Genomic DNA, 19,707 nt, shown 5'->3' with positions numbered 1-19,707 from the left:
TGAAGCGACTGGGCTTGTATACCCTTGAGTTTAGAAGACTGAGAGGGGATCTGATTGAAACGTATAGGCTTATGAAAGGACTGGACACTCTGGCAGGAGGGAACATATTTCCGTTGATGGGGGAGTGCCGAACCAGAGGACACAACTTAAAAATACAGGGTAGACCATTTAGGACAGAGATGAGGAGAAACTACTTCACCCAGAGAGTGGTGGCTGTGTGGAATGCTCTGCCCCAGAGGGCAGTGGAGGCCCAGTCTCTGGATTCATTTAAGAAAGAATTGGATAGAGCTCTTAAAGATAGTGGAGTCAAGGGGTATGGAGATAAGGCTGGAACAGGATACTAATTAGGAATGATCAGCCATGATCATATTGAATGGCGGTGCAGGCTCGAAGGGCAGAATGGCCTACTCCTGCATCTATTGTCTATTGTCTACATTTGTTTAATCTGTTTTCATTTTTTTTTCTGTATCCAGAAATGCTCTTGCACACAACTAAATGTGTTTTTCTACCTACATAAAATATCTCATGTCTGTAAACGTTCAGAATGGTACACCTACCGTTTCAAGTTGACTCTTGCACCTCAGAATTTGTCCTCTCTTAACCATTTTTGCATCTCTTATCCAGTCTCTTTGAACTGCATGTACAACTTTTCTGACAACATATTTCCAGTTTCCCAATCCTTACCATTTGTTTTTCATATAAAAATCAATCTTACACTTTTATACTTCCCAAAATTTACGAAGGCAGTCTGCAAGTTCTCCACTTCTTTCTTGAAAATTTGCCTCATAATTTCCATCAAACATCACCTTCTTTCCTTGTCTGCGCTTGTTCATGAACAACTTCTCCTTTAACTTTTCTCACATTTCCAAAAGGTGTTACTCCCTTTTGGAACTATCATAGGGTCCTCCCTTTGATCAACTGCCTCTCATCAGCTTTCATGTTCAAAAAAATCATTATCAACCTTCTCTGCAACCTCATGTGTTGATGTCACCACAAACAAAGCTTCCATTCTCCTCCATTGCTGCTGCTTGAATTATGACTATATTTGAAGATTGAAATATGTAAGTCAGAGGAACCTCAATTATCTTAATATCAATTATCCGAATTTTGGATTATCCGAAGAAGGTGTCAAGGTCTCAATAAAAACATTACATCAAAGTGGTGTTTCCAACACTGATTGCATTTTTTGTTTACAATGATTAAAAATGAACTCGCCTTATTGAAATGCTGCCGGGAACAGCCCTGGATATCGATGGGAGCCCAGGCACCATCTCCAAATGTCTGACCACTTGCCCCCTCTCTCTCCCCACACTTTCCCTGGGGTTCTACACAGGGGTGTATTCTAAACCTCCCTCCCCCAGATAAACTCTCCAACATTGTCCTGTACAGGGCAAAGGTGGAACCAGTCAAAACGTTGCAGTAAAAAGGTGTGTGTGTGTTTGTGTGTGTGTGTGTGTATATGTGTCATCCCCCAAAGGCAGCAGCAGTCTTACTGTTGGTGTCCAGTCCGGCTGCCCTGGAGTCGGGGGTGGGAGGGGGCAAGGGTGCGGATGGTGGGTGGTGCTGGCAGAGGCGGTGTTGGATGGGGTTGGGGGGGCGGATGGGGTCGAGGTTGGGAGCGGACAGGGGTATAGGGTTGGATGGAGGGGGTGGGGGCGTGGCGGGGGCATGCACGCGATGTGCTGCTGCCTAGTCTCCTGAATGGGGAGCAGATTTAGCAAGTGCTCGATGTGTCAATCCCATTGAACTGATTTTGGAAGCGGGGGTGTGCGCGGGCATCAGCAATGCTGCAGGTCCCTTGCACACAAGTATATCTCTGCTCAGAAGCAAGCCCTGAAACAGAGAGAGGGAGCAATGCAGGCAGAGCGAGGAGAAAAGAAGCTTCAGAAAACTCCAAGCCCCAGAGGAGAGGTATTGAATCAATTAACCTAATAATCAATTAACCGAATGAAATAGTGCCCACCCATCGCGTTCAGATAATCAAGGTTCTTCTGTATATTTTTACTTATACTGTAAAGTATGTTTTCCATTTTTTTAACGAGGTTACCTTTTCAAATTTTGACCGCAGTATTTTTTTAGTTATTTGTTTTTATTTGATTACTTTTTCCCCCAGCTTAGTTATAAATTGTTATGATAATGTAACATTTACTTTATGATAAAACGTTTCTGCAGTCTGGTTGTGAGCAATGATGATGTGAAGAGGGATCAGTTCTACAATGGGCACGTGAGGAATGAAAAAGGTATGCATACTGTATAACTTTTATTCAGAAAAAGTTAAGAAATAGTTTCATAAGATTAAAACTGAAACCATGTGATTACCTTTTATTGTGTTCTTCAAGGTGCAATAGTTCTTCGTGTAGCTAAATCATGGTTTCGTTTTGGATCACTGGAAATTTTGGCATATTCTGGAGAAACTGAATTATTAAGGTAATCTTACCAGTTTTTAACGTAACTTTGGATTTATTCTTCCGAAAGAACAATAAAAAATGATTTTACAGTATTAAATAGTCATTGTAAACTCAGACCAAATAATGCCAAATGGTTGGAACTAACTAATTTTTGCAATGAGTATGTATACAAGCGATTTGTGTAGTTCGTTACTAATTTTCCTTCCTCAGACTCAATGCAATTTTGACAAACTTGGCCTCCAGTGGACTTGGAAAGTTGCCTGGATTCAACAAACATAAATATTTGGAATCATAAGTACTGAAGAGGCCTTTTGGCCCATCAAGTCAGTGCTGACAAATAAGAAACTTCTGTAAATTTACACTCATCCCACTTTCCAGCATTTGCCCCATAGCCTTAAATGATATAGCATTTCAGGTGCTCATCCAGGTATTTTTTTAATGATTGTGAGGTTTCCTGTGTCAATTACATTCCCCCACCCCCATAATGCAATGCATTCTAGATTCCCATCATCTAGGTGAAATTCCCTCTAAAGCCTCTTCCCTTTCACCTTATAAAATTATGTCCCTTGTTATTGACCCTTCAACTAAGAGGAACAGCTGTTTTCTATCCACCCTGTCTATGCCCACCATAATCTTATACACCTCTATCAGGTTCCTCCCTCAGTCCTCTCTGCTCGAAAGAAAACAATTCAGCTTATCCAGCCTCTCTTCATAGTTAAACTGTTTTATCCCAGGCAACATCCTGGTGAATCTCCTCTGCATACCTCTCCTTTGCAGTCACATCTTTCCTGTGGTGACCAGAACTGCACACATTCTGTTTGATCTGTGGTCTAATCAAAGTCCTCTCCAGTTTCAGCCTAACCATCAAGCTATTTTAATCTATGCCGTGATTGATAAAGACAAGTGTCCTGTATGATTTCTTAACTTTCCTGTTAACCTGTCCTGTCACCTTCAGGGATCTGTGGACAAGCACCCAAGATTGATCTGTTCCTCTGAGCTTTCTAGTGTCCAGCCATTCAGTGAGTAGTCCTTTGTCTTGTTACTTCTTCCAAAGTGTGTCACTTCACGCATATCAGCATTAAATTCCATCTGCCACTGATCTGTCTATGTGAAGAATCCATCTGAGTAACTTAAGACCTTTTTCCTTACTGTCAACTACTAACCAATCTTCATGTCATCCACAAACTTGCTTATCATCTCTCCCCCTCTATCTTATATAGCATTAATATATATCACAAACAGTAAGGAACATAACACTGTAGCATGCTACAAACAATGACCACTAGTCACACAGACAGCGTTCTGCCACCATCCACTGTCTTCTACCACAAAGCTAATTTTGGATTCAACTTCTCAAGTTACCAAGGATCCCATGTATTTTTACCCTCTTTATCAGTCGCCTGTGTGGGACCTTGTGAAAGGTTTTGCTGAAATCTAAATAAAGTACATTAATTCACTACCCTCATCTACACACCTCTTTGAAAAATTCAAGCAACTGTATTAAGCATAACCTCCCTCTGACAAAGCCATGCTGACTATCCCTGATCAAACCTTGCCCCTCCAAGTGCAGATTAATTATTTCCTTCAAAGGTTTCCCCAATAGTTTGCTTATACTGAAATGAGGCTCATTGGTCTGTAATTTCCTGGTTTTACTCTTCCCTTCTTGAAAAGTGAATCCACATAAGTTGTCCTGCAGTCCTCTGGCACCTCCCCTGAGACCAGAGTAATTTAAAAAGAAATTGGGTCAGAGCCCTGTAATTTCATCTCTCGTCTCTCACAGCAGCCTGGAATATTAAATCATTTGGACCTGGGAATTTGTCTACCTTCAAGCCCACCAATCCTCCAATACCTCCTCACTCTCCATGTCAAACTGTTCATGAACTCATAATACTGCTTACTGAATTCTGTACCTACATCCTCCTTTTTCAATATGAAGAAAAACGTAATGTACTTGTTTGACACCCTACCAATTCCCTCTAGCTGCACACGCAAGTGGTTTCCTTGGTCCCCAATGGGCTCAGCTCTTTCTTGATTATCCTCTTCCCCTTGATATACTTGTAGAATATCTTGGGATTCTCCCTAGTCTTACTCATTAGTGTTTTTCATGCCCCTTCTTTGCAGTCCTAATTGCTTTCTTAAGTATTCCCCCTGCAATTTATAAACTTCATGAGGACCTCCAACGATTTGCTCCCATTGTACCTGTTAAAAGCCTCCTTCTTTTCCTTTCTTATCCAGTCCTGAATATTCTTAGACATCCAGAGTTCTCTGGGCTTGTTGCTCCTACATTTCACCCTCAAGTTAACATTTGAGCCTATACTTTTGGCAATTCCATTTTGAACAGTTCCGCTGTTCTGCTGTAGATTTACCTAGAATTAGCTGTTTCTAGTCTAGTTTTCCCAGATCCTGCTTTATTTTAATAAAATCCACCTTCCCACAATCCAAGATCCTTTTTTGCAGACCACCTTTATCGTTTTCCATAAGAAGCTTAAAATGTGCAGTGTTAGAATCCTCTCCCACTTCCACTTTGAAAACCTGCCTGGCTTTATTCCCCAAAATTAGGCCCAGCACTGCACTGTTCCTTGCTGGACCTTTTATATGTTGATAAAAAAAAGCTTTCCTGAATATGTTTCAAGAAATCTACATCCTCTTAAACCCTCTACACTGTGACTATCCCAATTAATATTGGGAAATTGATATCCCCAAATATAATCACACTCCTATTGTTTTTACACACCTCAGTGAACTGTATACGTATCTGCTCTTCTGTTGCCCACTGACTTTGTTTGTTTGGGTCAATTAGAGAAATTGCTGGAAAAGCTCAGCAGGTCTGGCAGCATCTGTGGAGAGTAGTCAGAGTGACCCTTCCTCAGAACTGATGGTAGCTAGGAAAATGCCAGTTTATATACTGAAGGTAGGGTGGGTGAAGGGGGTGAGGAGTAAATGATAGGTGGCGATAGAGCCCAAAGAAAGAGAAGAACAGTCGGACAGACAAAGGAATGGATAATGATCCAGCTGGGAGGGTAAATAGCTATTAATGGAGACTGTTAATGGCTAACAATGGGTAATGTGGAATAGCAGACAATGTGATAATAAGACCTGTGGTGTGTGGAGTTTGGGGTAAGGATGTGGAAAAGCAGAAGCCCTAAAGTTGTGGAACTTGATATTCAAGCTAGAAGGCTGCAGGGTGCTCAAGCAGAAAATGAGGTGGTGCTCTACCAGCTTTCACTGAACTTCACTGGAGTATGGCAGTAAATCTGAGTCAGAGATGTTGGCCAGGAAACAGGGTCGTGTGTTGAAGTGACAGGCAACTGGAAGCTCAGGATCTTTTTCACAGTCAGAATGCAGTGCTAGAAAAACTGAATGGCCTGAAGATGGATAAATCACCTGGACCAGATGGACTACACCCCAAAGTTCTAAGGTAATCTTTTAGGAATTGCTAGAATCAGGGAGGGTCCCAGAGGACTGGAAAATCACTAATGTGATTAAAAAGCGAGTAAGGCATAAGATAGAAAATTACTGACTGATTAGCCTAACCTCGGTAGTGCGTAAGATCCTGGAATCCATTGTGAAGGATGAGATTTTTGAATTCTTGAAAGTGTATGGTAAAGTAGGGCAAAGTCAGCATGGTTTCATGAAATGGGGGTCATGCCTGACAAATCTACTAAAATTCTTTTGAGTATGGAATGAGCAGGTTAGACTAAGGATAGCCAATGGATGTTACCTACCTGAACTTAAAGAATGCCTTTGACAATAAGGTGCCACACAGGAGGCTACTGAGTAAGATAAGGGCACATTGTGTCAGAGGAAAGGTTAGAAGCTTGGCTGTCTGGCAGAAAGCAGAGAACAGGAACAAAAGGGTCCTTCTCAAGATGGCAGCTGGCAACCAGTGGTGTTCCACAAGGCTCAGTGTTGGGACCACAACTTTTCACTTTATACATTGACGATTAACGAAGAAAATTAGGGCATTCTGGCTAAGTTTACAGACAATACAAATATAGGTAGAGGGACAGAAAACATTGAGGAGGCGGGGGGCTGGAAAGAATTTGGACAGGTTAGGAGAGTGGCAAAGAATGGCAGATAGAGTACAATGTGAGAAAGTGTGAGGTCATGTACTTTGGTAAGAAGAAGAGAGGCATGAACTCTTTCCTAAATAGGGCAAAAAATCAGAAGTCGGAAGTGCAAAGAGACTTGGGAATTCTAGTCCAGGATTCTCTCAAGGTAAACTTGCAAGTTGAGTCACTAGTTAGGAAGGCAAATGCAATGATGGCATTTACTTTGAGAGGACTTGAATATAGTTATAGAGATGTACTTCTGAGGCTTTATAAGCCTCACATTTGGAGTATTGTGCACAGTCTTTGGCTCCATATCTCAGAAAGGATGTACTGGCCCTGGAACGTGTTGAGAGGAGGTTCACAAGAATGATCCCAGGAATGAAAAGCTTAACGTATGAGGAACGTTTGAGGACTCTAGGTTAATAGTCAGTGAAGTTTAGAAGGCTGAGGGATCTAATTGAAACATTCAGAATACTGAATAGCCTGTACAGAGTAGCTGTTGGGAAGATGATTCTGTTCTTAGGAGAGACTAGAACCTGAGGGCATAGCCTTAGAATAAAGAGAAGACCTTTTAGAAAGAGACACTTCTTCAGCAAGAGAGTAGTGAATTTCTGGAATTCGTTGCCACAGAAGGCTGTAGTGGCCACATCATTGAGACTGAGAAAGATAGGTTCTTAACTGAATGATGGAACGAAATCGATGGGCTGAATAGTCTAATTTCTACTCCGATGTCTTATGGTCTGATAGGTGATAGGTGAAGCAATCACCCAGTCTACGCTTTGTTTCCCCAGTAGAGAGGAGCCCACATTGTGAACAACAAATGCAGTGGACTGGAATGTATGAAGTGCACGTAAAGCGCTGTTTCACCCGGAAGGTGTGTTTGGGCCCTTGGATATTGAATAGCAAGGAAGTTAATGGACAGATGTTACACCTTCTGCGGCTACAGAGGAAGGTGCCTTTGCGGAGTGTTGGGAGTGAAGGAAAAGTGAACCAAGGTGTCCCTGAGAGAACTGACTCTGCGGAATGCTGACAAGGGAGGGGAGGGGAATATGTGTCTGGTGGTGGCATTTCACTGGAGGTGGCAGAATTGGGAACTAATGATCTTCTGGATGTGGATGTTGGTGGGATAGTAGGTAAGGACAAGGAGAACCCTATTGCTGTTGTGGGAGGGAAGAGAAGAAGTGAGGGCTTAACTGCGGGAGACTTTGAGAGGACTTGAATATAATTATAGAGATGTACTTCTGAGGCACTATAAGCCTCTGGACAGACCACATTTGGAGTATTTGGACAAGGCTGAGGATCCTTGTTAACAACAGCATGGGAAATCCTCAGTTGAGGAAGAAGGTGGATATTTCAGAGGCTCTCTTATCGAAGTTGGCATCATCAGAACAGGTGCGATTGAGACAGAGGAACTGAGAGGATGGAAAAGAATCTTTACAGAAAGGCAGGGTAGAGAAGTACAGCACGGAAACCGACCCTTCGGTCCAACTCATCCATGCTGACCAGATATTCTAAATTAATCTAGTCCCATTTGCCACCACGAGGTCCATATTCCTCTAAACCCTTCCTATTCATATACTCATCCAGTTGAATGTTGTAGTTGTACCAGCCTCCACCACTTCCTCTGATCAAGGTAACTGTGAGAGTCGGTGGGTTTGTAGTGACCAGCCTATCCCCAGAAATGGAAACGCTTGTTGAAGAAGGGAAAGAAGGTGTCAGAGATGGACCAGGTGGAAGTGAGGGTGAGATGGAAATTGGAAGCGAAATTGATAAACTTCCAAACAGGAGAGGGAAGCTGTGTTGATGATATCATCGACATATCGAAGAAAGAGTTGTGGATGGGGTCCAGAATAGGACTGGAGCAAAGAATGTTCCATATACCCCACAAAGAGACAGATATAACAGGAATCCATGAGGGTACCCATGGCTACATGTCTAATCTGACGAAAATGAGAGGAGTTGAATGGTAAGTTATTCAGGATGATGAGCCTGTTTTGGCAGAGGAGGCTGGTGGTCGATGGGTATTTGTTCCAGGAAGAACTGGAGAGCCCTGAAACCATCCTGATGCAGGATAGAGGTGTAAAGGAATTGTATGTAGATGGTAAAGAGGCAGCTGAAGCCAGCAAACTGGAAATCCTGAAACTGGAGTAAAATGTCAGAGGAATCACAGATGTAAATGGATATGAACTGGACCGGGGAGAAATGACTGAGTCAAAGTCGGAAGAGATGGCTCTGTGGGGCAGGAGCAGGCAGAAACAATGCGACACACTAACAAGAAATTTGACAGCCCGATCTTTATTTGGAGCTCCTTACCTCACATTGCAGGAATGGTCTCTAGAACACACTCCCTTTCCTAATAAAGTCTGTGTTACAATGGTTATAAGCAACTTTGACAGTGTTTGCCACCATTCTTGCCGTTATGCTGCTCCCAGGAGATTTGCCAGCTAAGTGTTCGCTGTTTGTTACTTTGTGAACCTGCAGTTATTTTCCCAAGGTCATACAACTAAGCAATATTTTGCATTTGCCCACTTACAATGTTTTCTGTTTTCCTGTGTCCTTTCACAAGGGTATATGAGTATACCCTTTGTTATACGTCATTCAGTCCTTGGTTTTTATACCATTCGTCCTTCATTCCCCTCTGCTAATGGAATGGGGTCTTCTGCCTAATATTTGATTAGATTAGATTACTTACAGTGAGGAAACAGGCCCTTCGGCCCAACAAGTCCACACCTACTCTCCGGAGAGCAACCCACCCAGATCCATTCCCCTACATTTACCCCTTCACCTAACACTACGGGCAATTTAGCATGGCCAATTCACCTAACCTGCACATTTTTTGGACTGTGGGAGGAAACCAGAGCACCTGGAGGAAACCCACGCAGACACGGGGAGAGTGTGCAAACTCCACACAGACAGTGGTGCTTTGAGGCAGCAATGCTAGCCACTGTGCCACCATGCCGCCCACAAATGGTCTACAGCTATTTGTGTAAAGGAATTCAACTAAGATGTGGAAGTGTTGGTTTTAGACTGGTGTGGAGAAGGTCAGAAGTCGCATGAAACCAAGTTATTGCCAAACAAAGGAGCAGTGCTTCAAAAGCTTGTGATTTCAAATAAATCTGTTGGACTGTAATCTGGTGTCATGTGACTTCTGACCGAATTCAGCAAATTTGTTAAAGTTGTTTATTAGTTGCACTTATAATTTCAGTATACTGACATGTATAATATGTAATGGCAATCACCTAAAAGTCTTTGATTATGGTGGGATCAGACTTTTCCTTCTACACTTTATTAAAGAACAAGCTTTCTCTTTCCCACTAAGAAGTAAGTCACTTCTTTATATTTTCTGATCACCATGAGCATGAGCCTACAATTCTGACTGGAAACCGCTGCCTCAACTAACAATTCTCTTCACACATGGGTAACCCCAACAGGTGCCATGCAATGTTATTGATTACAGTAAACTCATCTAGTTCACGGAGAGATGATGGCATATTGGTAATATTGTGCTAGTAATCCAGGTGTCCAGGAAAAGCTCTTGGGACATGGGTTCAAATTACATTATGGAAACTGGTGGAATTTAAATTCAGTTAAGTCTGAATTTGAAAGTTTGTAAACTCAATAATGGTGATTATGAAACGATCGTCGATTGTTTTAAAAATCATTATGATTCGTTAATGTCTTTTAGGAAATGAAATCTGTCATCCTTATCTGTTCTGGGCTATTCACAACTCACAGCAATATGGTTGACTCTTAATGAGAATCTGATTGGTTCTCTGCTGTTATAGGATCATAGAGATATAAAGGACAGACACAAACCCTTCTGTCCCACTCATCCATGTCGACCAGATATCCTAAACTAATCTAGTCCCATTTGCTAGCATTTGGCCCATATCACTCTAAACCCTTCCTATCATATACCTTTTACCAGATGCCTTTTAGATATTGTAATTGTCCCAGCCTTCACCACTTCCTCTGACAGCTCATTCCATACACGCACCACCCTCTGCATGAAAAAGTTGCCCTTTAGCTCCCTTTTAAATCTTTCCCCCCTCACCTTAAACCTATGTCCTCTAGTTTTGATCTCCCCCCAACCCAAGTAAAAGACCCTGTCTATTTTTCCCTATCCATGCCCCTCATGATTTTATAAACCTTTATAAGGTCACCCCCTCGGCCTCCGACATTCAGGGAAAATAGCCCCAGTCTATTCAGCCTCTCCCTATAGCTCAAACCCTCCAATACTGGCAACATACTTGTAAACCTTTTCTGAACCTTTTCAAATTTCACAACATCCTTACTATTTGCAACCTTCCTAAATGCTCCCAAGCCTCAGGCTTGCTACTTTTTCTAACAACATTATATGACTTCTCTTTGGATTTAATACTACTATCACAACATCCTTCCTATAGCAGGGAGACCAGAATTGCATACAATATACCAAAAGTGGCCTAACCAAGCTCCTAAACAGCCACAATATGACCTCCCAATACGTATACTCAATGCACTGACCAATAAAGGTATGCTTACCAAAATGCCTTCTTTACTCTTCTATCTACCTGTGACTCCACTTTCAAGGAATTATGAACCTGCAATCCAAGGTCTCTTTTTTCAGCACCACTTCGGTGGGCCTTACTATTTAAGTCCTGTATAAGTCCTGCCTGAAATGCCTTCCAAAATGCAGCACATATCTGTCCATTAGTTATACAAATGAATGAGAGAATTTGCCTCACAATGCTTCCTTGGTACAGATGAATAGATTTTGCAGTTAGATAGTAAAATGAAATCTTGGGTAATGTCTTAAAATTAATGTTGGTATGAAAGACTTGATTTACAATGCAAGCCCAAAGAAAATTACCCATCTTAAGTCTACATACTTTCGTAGTTTACTTGCACAACTTTTACTTTTAACAAGAAACTGAACCAAATAATTGAATCAGAATTAGACTCACAGCTGAGGGACAATGATATATTCTAAAGCTTTGGTAGTTTTTAAAGAAATATCCTTTTTGTTGTTCCTAAAACCTAACATGCGCTTGTTCACCATACAAGGTGGGAATAGGATCAGAAATCAGGTCTCTGCATACTTTTGCACAATGCGGATTTCTTGAGTCCAGATTGGACAGGGTGGTATAATAAGTCTGAAGAATAAATTTTAGTTTAGTTTAGTTTAACTTGGTTATTTTCAGGAGGTTTTGCAATAAACTGGAAATCTATTGAAAACCAATCCTATCGGAAGCTAGAAATACCAAGATGCCCCATTGTTTTTAAAGAAAACGCTCACAGCTGTATCGTCGCTACCTCATTATGTATATGAGACCACTCTTATTGAAAATGAGTAACCAGCAGATGCTTCCATTCAGTGTCCTTCAATTTTCTTGTAAGTAAAAGAAAGTATTCATAAACAAGTAATTAATGGAGGCAGGATGAATGTTTACTGCATGCAACACGTGGGGCATGGGAGTGGTATTGTTAAGGCAATTTGGCAGTCATGAAAAGGTGGCTTTTTGAAAGCCAGAAAGGTCTGGACGACTTAAAAAAAACTCAGAGACAGTGCCACCATGAAACAAGTGTTTCAACTACAGGCATTGCTACACCATTTCCCCTGTCCTTCCTGCTATTGTTCCTGCTCTTGCTAAGCAGTTGCATGAAATGTAACATGTTTTATTATCAAACCTATCCTTGAAGACATTGAGCTGAATATTGATGACATTGAGCTGCTAGATGTAGTGGTGAAGGCTGGGACAATTGCAATATTTAAAAGGCATCTGGTAAAAAGGTATATGATAGGAAGGGTTTAGAGTGATATGGGCCAAATGCTAGCAAATGGGACTAGATTCGTTTAGGATATCTGATCTGCTTGAAGTGAGCATAGGGAGACCATGAAACTGATTTCAGGATTAAAAATCGGAAAGAATTAGTTTCTCGAAGGCCCTGCTATATTTACTGGAAGGACCAGACAAACATTTCTTTTGCCTGTTTTCCATTTCTAGGCAGTCGGGGTAAGAGGCTTAAATAAAAGCATAATAAGGCAGATGCTGGAAATACAAAACAAAACAATGTTAAAGAAACTCAGCAGGTCTGGCAGCATCTGTGGAAAAAGAAACAGAAATAACATTTCAAATCCAGCATGTGTCTAGTTCCAAAGAAGATTCTGAACTCGAAACTTTAGCTCTGTTCTCTCTCTACAGATCTTACCAGACCTATTGAGTTTTCAACACATTTTGTTTTTATTTCAAGTTAAAAGGATATAAGGTGGGCATGCCTTCAACACTTGGCCACATTGGGGAATTAACTGGCACAGGAGAAGGACAGTTGAAGTTTAGAACTAGAAAAGCTGGGACAGCCAGATCAGGGAGTGATCAAGGTATCGATTCTGACATTAGGCCCTGAGGTTGTGAAGATTAGAGACTTTGGTGGACTCAAGGCGAACTTGTGAAGATAAGATTGCATGGGAGATTTGACATCCCATACACTTCAAATCTTGGGAATTTGTTGAAGCAGAGGTATAATGAATCCAGCAGATAAGTGGAAAGGCATTTTTTTTGGATTCAACTGTCTTTGCCTCCCTTTAACTAATGGGCTCAGCAATGCCTGGAAACTTCAGCCAGTCTTGCCCTATACCAGCAGAGGAGGTCATAACACCAGACCATGCCAGCCTGCTCCAAGATTGGTAGAAAGTGAGGACTACAGATTCTGGTGATCAGAGTCAAAAAGTGTGGCATTGGAAAAGTGTAGCAGGTCAGGCAGCATCTGAGGAGCAGGAGAGTCGACGTTTTGGGCATACACCCTTCGTCAGGAATGTGGGCATGAAGGGGTCTGAGAGATGAATAGGAGGGTGGGTATGGGAGTAGAGGTGAGGCAGCTGGAAAGGCGATAGGTAGATGCAGATGGGATATGATGGTGATAGGTCGGAGAGGAGGGTGGAGCGGATAGGTGGGAAGGAAGATGGATAGGTAGGACAGTTCAAGAGGGCGATGCTGAGTTGGAGGGTTCGATCTGGGATGAGGTGGGGGGAGGGTGATAAGGAAACTGGCGAAGTCAGTGTTGATGCTGTGTGATTGGAGGGTCCCAAGGCGGAAGATGAGGCATTCTTCCTCCAGGCATCGGGTGTCTTGGATTTGACAGTGGAGGAGGCTCAGGACTTGCATGTACTTGGTGGAGTGGGAGGGGCAGTTGAAGTGGTCGGCAATATCAACAATACTCTCCAGCGCATCTCCTCCACTTCCCTTCATCCACCCTTGAACCCCCACCTCTCCAACCACAACAAGGGTAGAACCCCCTGGTCCTCATCTTCCATCCCACTAATCTCCAGATACAGCGCATTAGCCTCCGCCATTTCCACCACCTACAATCAGGCCCCACCACCAGAGATATATTTCCCTCCTTACCCCTATCGGTATTCCACACAGACCATTCCCTCCACAACTCCCTCATTAGGTCCACACCCCTCACCAACTCACCCTCAACACCTGGCACTTTCCCTTGCGGCTGCAAGAGATGTAAAACCTGTGCCCACACCTCTCCCTTCACTTCCGTCCAAGGCCCCAAAGGAACGTTCCACATGCGGCAGAGATTTTCCTGCACATCCAAACACCTCATCGACTGTGTCTATTGCTCTTGATGTGGCATTAGGGAGGTAGGACACCAACTCGAGGAACGTTTTAGGAAACATCTCTGGGACACACACACCAAACAACCCTACTCAAGTGGCCGACCACTTCAACTCCCCCTTCCAGTTTGCCACACTTTTCTGTTCCCAGATTGCCCTACCAAGGTTAAAGTAGATAAAGCCATCTGGAAGAATGCACAGCAATGTGCGAAGAAATGTACCAGCATAAATGGCACAATCTTCTTTCCCATATTTCGCACTGTTTCTGCTACTGTACTCATTCCCTACCAAGGCTCATGCTCCCCCACCTACTGTCACTTGCCTCCAGCTTCCTGGTGTGTATCTGCACAAGATTTCTCAGCAGTGCAGTAGTATTGTGAGCCTGTTCTATCTGGTTGAGCTGGCAAAGTGCAAAACCTCAAGGCCAATCAATGCAAGACAGGGATGCTGTGAGCATCTGGGTAGGCTCAGCATGAGTGAGCACTATGACAGCAAATGAACAGGCCAGACATGCAACCTGGTCCAGTCCATGAGCTGAATATATGCCCCATTGCGCAGAGTGTTCTTGCGGCAGCAATAAATATGAGTTGCTGGTGCAGCACTGAAGTGCAGAAGAGTGCTGTTAGTGGTTTGAGGATTTGCAATGGGGCTTCTAAGAGGCTGGCATATGTCAGAGACCAATGTCTGTGATCATGGAGTACATATGGCTATTGCTCTGAGATGATGATGTCTGACGTTGCTTTCCTTATGTTTTTATAACTGAACTATGAATTACTTCATTGTATCATTTAATAATACAGTAGTACAAGAAGTTACTTCCCCGTTGAATCTGCACTGATTTTTCAAAGAGTGATCCAGTTGGTTTCATTCCTTGGTTGTTCAAACATATCTCTGCAAGATGTTTATTCTTCAAGTAGTTATCTAATTTCCTTTTGAATGTACTAGTGAATCTGTTTCCATCTTATTAGGCAACAAGGTCCAAATCATGCCCACTTGTTTGCCTGCATGTAAACACTTCACATCCTTGGGAAGTAGGCATATGTGAAATAGCATATCATGCTCGTCTCTAATTGTCTTTAAGAAGGTGATGGTGAGCTGCCTTTTTGAACTACATCATCCTTGGAGTGTAGGTTCACTCACAATGCTGTTAGGGAATGAGTTGCAGGATCTTGAGTAGTGATATGGAAAGAATGCTGATATAGTTCCAAGTCAGGTCTGTGGCTTGAAGGGGAACATGCATGTGATGGTGTCCCCATGGTTTTGTTACTCTTGTCCTTCTATGTGGTAAAGGTTGTGTTTTTATTTGTGTATGTGCTTTATCAGAACTTTCATTTGTGTACCATTTGTTTTTTTTTCCCTCAGGAAACTGGTGGATTTCATTATAAAACTACATTTTCCTTTGATAAATGTAACCAGCTCAAATAGGTATCTGGTAAGTTTTAAGATAAATGTTTTAAGTATATGATATTAGAATTTGTATTATTTGTGTACCGTTAACCAAAATGTCATGTTTTCTCTTTTGAGAAAATTAGCAACAATTTTAACCGAGTTAGCATTTTGTTATTGCAGGAATTTTTCTCTCAAGTTGTGACTGATACTTCATACCTCATCGCACAATGGATGTCAGTGGGATTTGCACATGGTATGATATTGATACTTTGCTCAAGGCAATTAACTTAGATAATTAGATTCCCTACAATATGGAAACGGCCGTTCAGCCCAACAAGTGCACACCGACCCTCCAAAGAGCAACCCACCCAGACCCATTCCGCAATCCTATATTTACCCCTGAGTAACGCACATAACGCAATGGGCAATTTAGCACAGCCAATTCACCTGACCTGCACATCTTTGGATTATAGGAGGAAACCCACACAGACACGGGGAGAATGTGCACATTCCACACAGACAGGTGCCTGAGGTTGGACTCAAACCCGGGTCCCTGTCACTGTGAGGCAGCAGTGCTAACCACTGAATCACCATGCCAATTCATACCAAATTAACACACAAATATCTAATGGGCAGACTTTTATCAGGACTTCAATTAAGTGGGATTTGAACCCAGGATCTCCCATCTGCCCTAGAGGTCATACAGTCATAGAGATGTACAGCATGGAAACAGACCCTTCAGTCCAACCCGTCCATGCCGACCAGATATCCCAACCCAATCTAATCCCACCTGCCAGCACCTGGCCCATATCCTTCCAAACCCTTGCTGTTCATATACCCATCCAAGTGCCTCTTAAATGTTGCAATTGTACCAGCCTCCACCACATCCTCTGGCAGCTCTGGCTGAAAAGGTTGCCCCTTAGGTCTCTTTTATATCTTTCCCCTCTCACCCTAAATCTATGCCCTCTAGTTCTGGACTCCCCAATCCCAGGGAGAAGACTTTGTCTATTTATCCTATCCATGCCCCTCATAATTTTGAAAACCTCTATAAGATCACCCCTCAGCTTCCGACGCTCCAGGGAAAACAGCCCTAGCCTGTTCAGCCTCACCCTGTAGCTCAGATCCTCCAACCCTGGCAACATTCTTGTAAATCTTTTCTGAACCATTTTCAGTTTCACAATATCTTTCCAATAGGAAGGAGACCAGAATTGCACACAATATTTCAACAGTGGCCTGACCAATGTCCTGTACAGCTGCAACATGACCTCCCAACTCCTATATTCAATACTCTGACCAATAAAGGAAAGCATACCAAATGCCTTCTTCACTATCCTATCTACCTGTGACTCCACTTTCAAGGAACTATGAACCTGCACTCCAAGGTCTCTTTGTTCAGCAACACTCCCTAGGACCCGACCATTAAGTGTATAATTCCTGCTAAGATTTGCTTTCCAAAAATGCAGCACCTCACAGTTATCTGAATTAAACTCCATCTGCCACTTCTCAGCCCATTGGCCCATCTGGTCCAGATCCTGTTGTAAGCTGAGGTAACCCTCTTCGCTGTCCACTACACATCGAATTTTCATGTCTTCTGCAAACTTACTAACTGTACCTCTTATGCTCGTATCCAAATCATTTATGTAAATGACAAAAAGTAAAGGGCCCAGCACCGATCCTTGTGGCACTCCACTGGTCACAGGCCTCCAGTCTGAAAAACTACCCTCCACCACCACCCTCTGTCTTCTACCTTTGAGTCAGTTCTGTATCCAAATGGCTAGTTCTCCCTGTATTCCATGAGATCTAACCTTGCTAATCAGTCTCCCATGGGGAACCTTGTCGAACACCTTACTGAAGTCCATATAGATCACATCTACTGCTCTGCCCTCATCAATCTTCTTTGTTACTTCTTCAAAAACCTCAATCAAGTTTGTGAGACATGATTTCTCACGATTACCACCCTTCTTAAACAGTGGCACCACATTTGCCAACCTCCAGTCTTCCGGCACCTCACCTGTGACTATCGATGATACAAATATCTCAGCAAGAGGCCCAGCAATCACTTCTCTAGCTTCCCACAGAGTTCTCGGGTACACCTGATCAGGTCCTGGGGATGTATCCACTTTTATGCGTTTCAAGACATCCATCACCTCCTCATCTGTAATCTGGACATTTTGCAAGATGTCACCATCTATTTCCCTACAGTCTATATCTTCCATATCCTTTTCCACAGTAAATACTGATGCAAAATATTCATTTAGTATCTCCCCCATTTTCTGTGGCTCCACTCAAAGGCCGCCTTGCTGATCTTTGAGGGGTCCTATTCTCTCCCTAGTTACCCTTTTGTCCTTAACATATTTGTAAAAACCCTTTGGATTCTCCTTAATTCTATTTGGCAAAGCTATCTCATGTCCCTGTTTTGCCCTCCTGATTTCCCCCTTAAGTATACTCCTACTTCCTTTATACTCTTCTAAGGATTCACTCGATCTGTCCTGTCTATACCTGACATATTCTTCCTTCTTTTTCTTAACCAAACCCTCAATTTCTTTACTCATCCAGCATTCCCTATACCTACCAGCCTTCCCTTTCACCCTGACATTCTCTGGATTCTCGTTATCTCATTTCTGAAGGCTTCCCATTTTCCAGCCGTCCCTTTAGCTGTGAACATCTGCCTCCAATCAGCTTTCGAAAGTTCTTGCCTACTACCGTCAAAATTGGCCTTTCTCCAATTTAGAACTTCAACTTTTAGATCTGGTCTATCCTTTTCCATCACTATTTTAAAACGAATAGAATTATAGTCGCTGGTCCCAAAGTGCTCCCCCACTGACACCTCAGTCACCTGCCCAGCCTTATATCCCAAGAGTAGGTCAAGTTTTGCACCTTTTCTAGTAGGTACATCCACATACTGAATCAGAAAATTGCCTTGTACACACTTAAGAAATTCCTTTCCCTCTAAACCTTTAACACTATGGCAGCCCCAGTCGATGTTTGGAAAGTTAAAATTCCCTACCATAACTACCCTATTATTCTTACAGATAGCTGAGATCTCCTTCCAAGTTTGTTTCTCAATTTCCCTCTGACTACTGGGGGGTCTATAATACAATCCCAATAAGGTAATCATCCCTTTTTTATTTCTCAGTTCCACCCAAACAACGTCCCTGGATGTATTTCCTGGAATATCCTCCCTCAGCACAGCTGTAATGCTATCCCTTATCAAAAATACCATTCCCCCTCCTCTCTTGCCTCCCTTTCTATCCTTCCTGTAGCATTTGTATCCTGGAACATTAAGCAGCCAGTCCTGCTCATCCCTGAGCCATGTTTCCGTAATTGCTATGATATCCCAGTCCCATGTTCCTAACCATGCCCTGAGTTCATCTGCCTTCCCTGTTAGGCCCCTTGCATTGAAATAAATGCAGTTTAATTTATTAGTCCTACCTTGTCCCTGCCAGCTCTGACCGCTTGACTCATTTCTGTTCTCAGCTGTACCCGTCTCAGATCGATCTCTTTCCTCACTATCTCCCTGCGTCCCACCCCCCCCACTTGACTAGTTTAAATCCTCCCAAGCAGTTCTAGCAAATTTCCCTGCCAGTATTTTAGTCCCCTTCCAATTTAGGTGCAATCTGTCCTCCTTGTACAGGTCACTTCTACCCCAAAAGAGATTCCAATGATCCAAAAATGTGAATTCTTTCCCATACACCAGCTCCTCAGCCATGCATTCATCTGCTCTATCCTCCTATTCCTGCCCTCACTAGCTCTTAGCACTGGGAATAATCCAGATATTACTACCCTTGAAGACCTCCTTTTTAAATTTCTGCCTAACTGTATGTAATCTCCCTTCAGAATCTCAACCTTTTCCCTTCCTATATCATTGGTTCCAATGTGGACAATGACCTCCTGCTGGCTTCTCTCCCCCGTGAGAACATTCTGCACCCTCTCTGAGACATCCTTGATCCTGGCACCAGGGAAACAACACACCATTCTGCTTTTTCTCTGCTGGCCACAGAAACGTCTGTCTGCAGCTCTGACTACAGAATCCCCTAACACAATTGATCTCTTGGAAGCCGGCATATCCTTCGTTGCATAGAGCCAGTCTCAGTATCAGAAACTTGGCTTTTTGTGCAATGTTCCCCGAGATTCCATCACCCCCTACATTTTCCAAAACAGCATACCTGTTTGAAATGGGCATATTCACAAAAGACTCCTGCCCTAGGTGCCGACCTCTCTCACCCTTCCTGGAGTTAACGCCTCTATGTGA

The 19,707-nt window shown here is 42.8% G+C and overlaps 1 protein-coding gene across 4 annotated transcripts in view; it reads left to right on the top strand.

Annotated features, from left to right (window-relative positions):
- The window catches only part of LOC140480721 (protein adenylyltransferase SelO-like), a 103,430-nt gene that overhangs the window by 36,511 nt on the left and 47,212 nt on the right, over positions 1 to 19,707 (top strand). For all 4 annotated transcript variants that reach the window (XM_072575992.1, XM_072575991.1, XM_072575990.1 and 1 more), the window contains 4 exons: positions 2,173 to 2,240; positions 2,340 to 2,427; positions 15,429 to 15,498; positions 15,636 to 15,708. In XM_072575992.1, coding sequence (XP_072432093.1) covers positions 2,173 to 2,240; positions 2,340 to 2,427; positions 15,429 to 15,498; positions 15,636 to 15,708 — 299 coding nt within the window. The remainder of the gene's footprint in view (positions 1 to 2,172; positions 2,241 to 2,339; positions 2,428 to 15,428; positions 15,499 to 15,635; positions 15,709 to 19,707) is intronic.

The sequence above is a fragment of the Chiloscyllium punctatum genome, chromosome 8 (genome assembly GCF_047496795.1).
Source record: "Chiloscyllium punctatum isolate Juve2018m chromosome 8, sChiPun1.3, whole genome shotgun sequence".
Taxonomy (NCBI): domain Eukaryota; kingdom Metazoa; phylum Chordata; class Chondrichthyes; order Orectolobiformes; family Hemiscylliidae; genus Chiloscyllium; species Chiloscyllium punctatum.
Note: the sequence above shows the minus strand (reverse complement) of the source record. Positions and strands in the feature narration are given on the sequence as shown.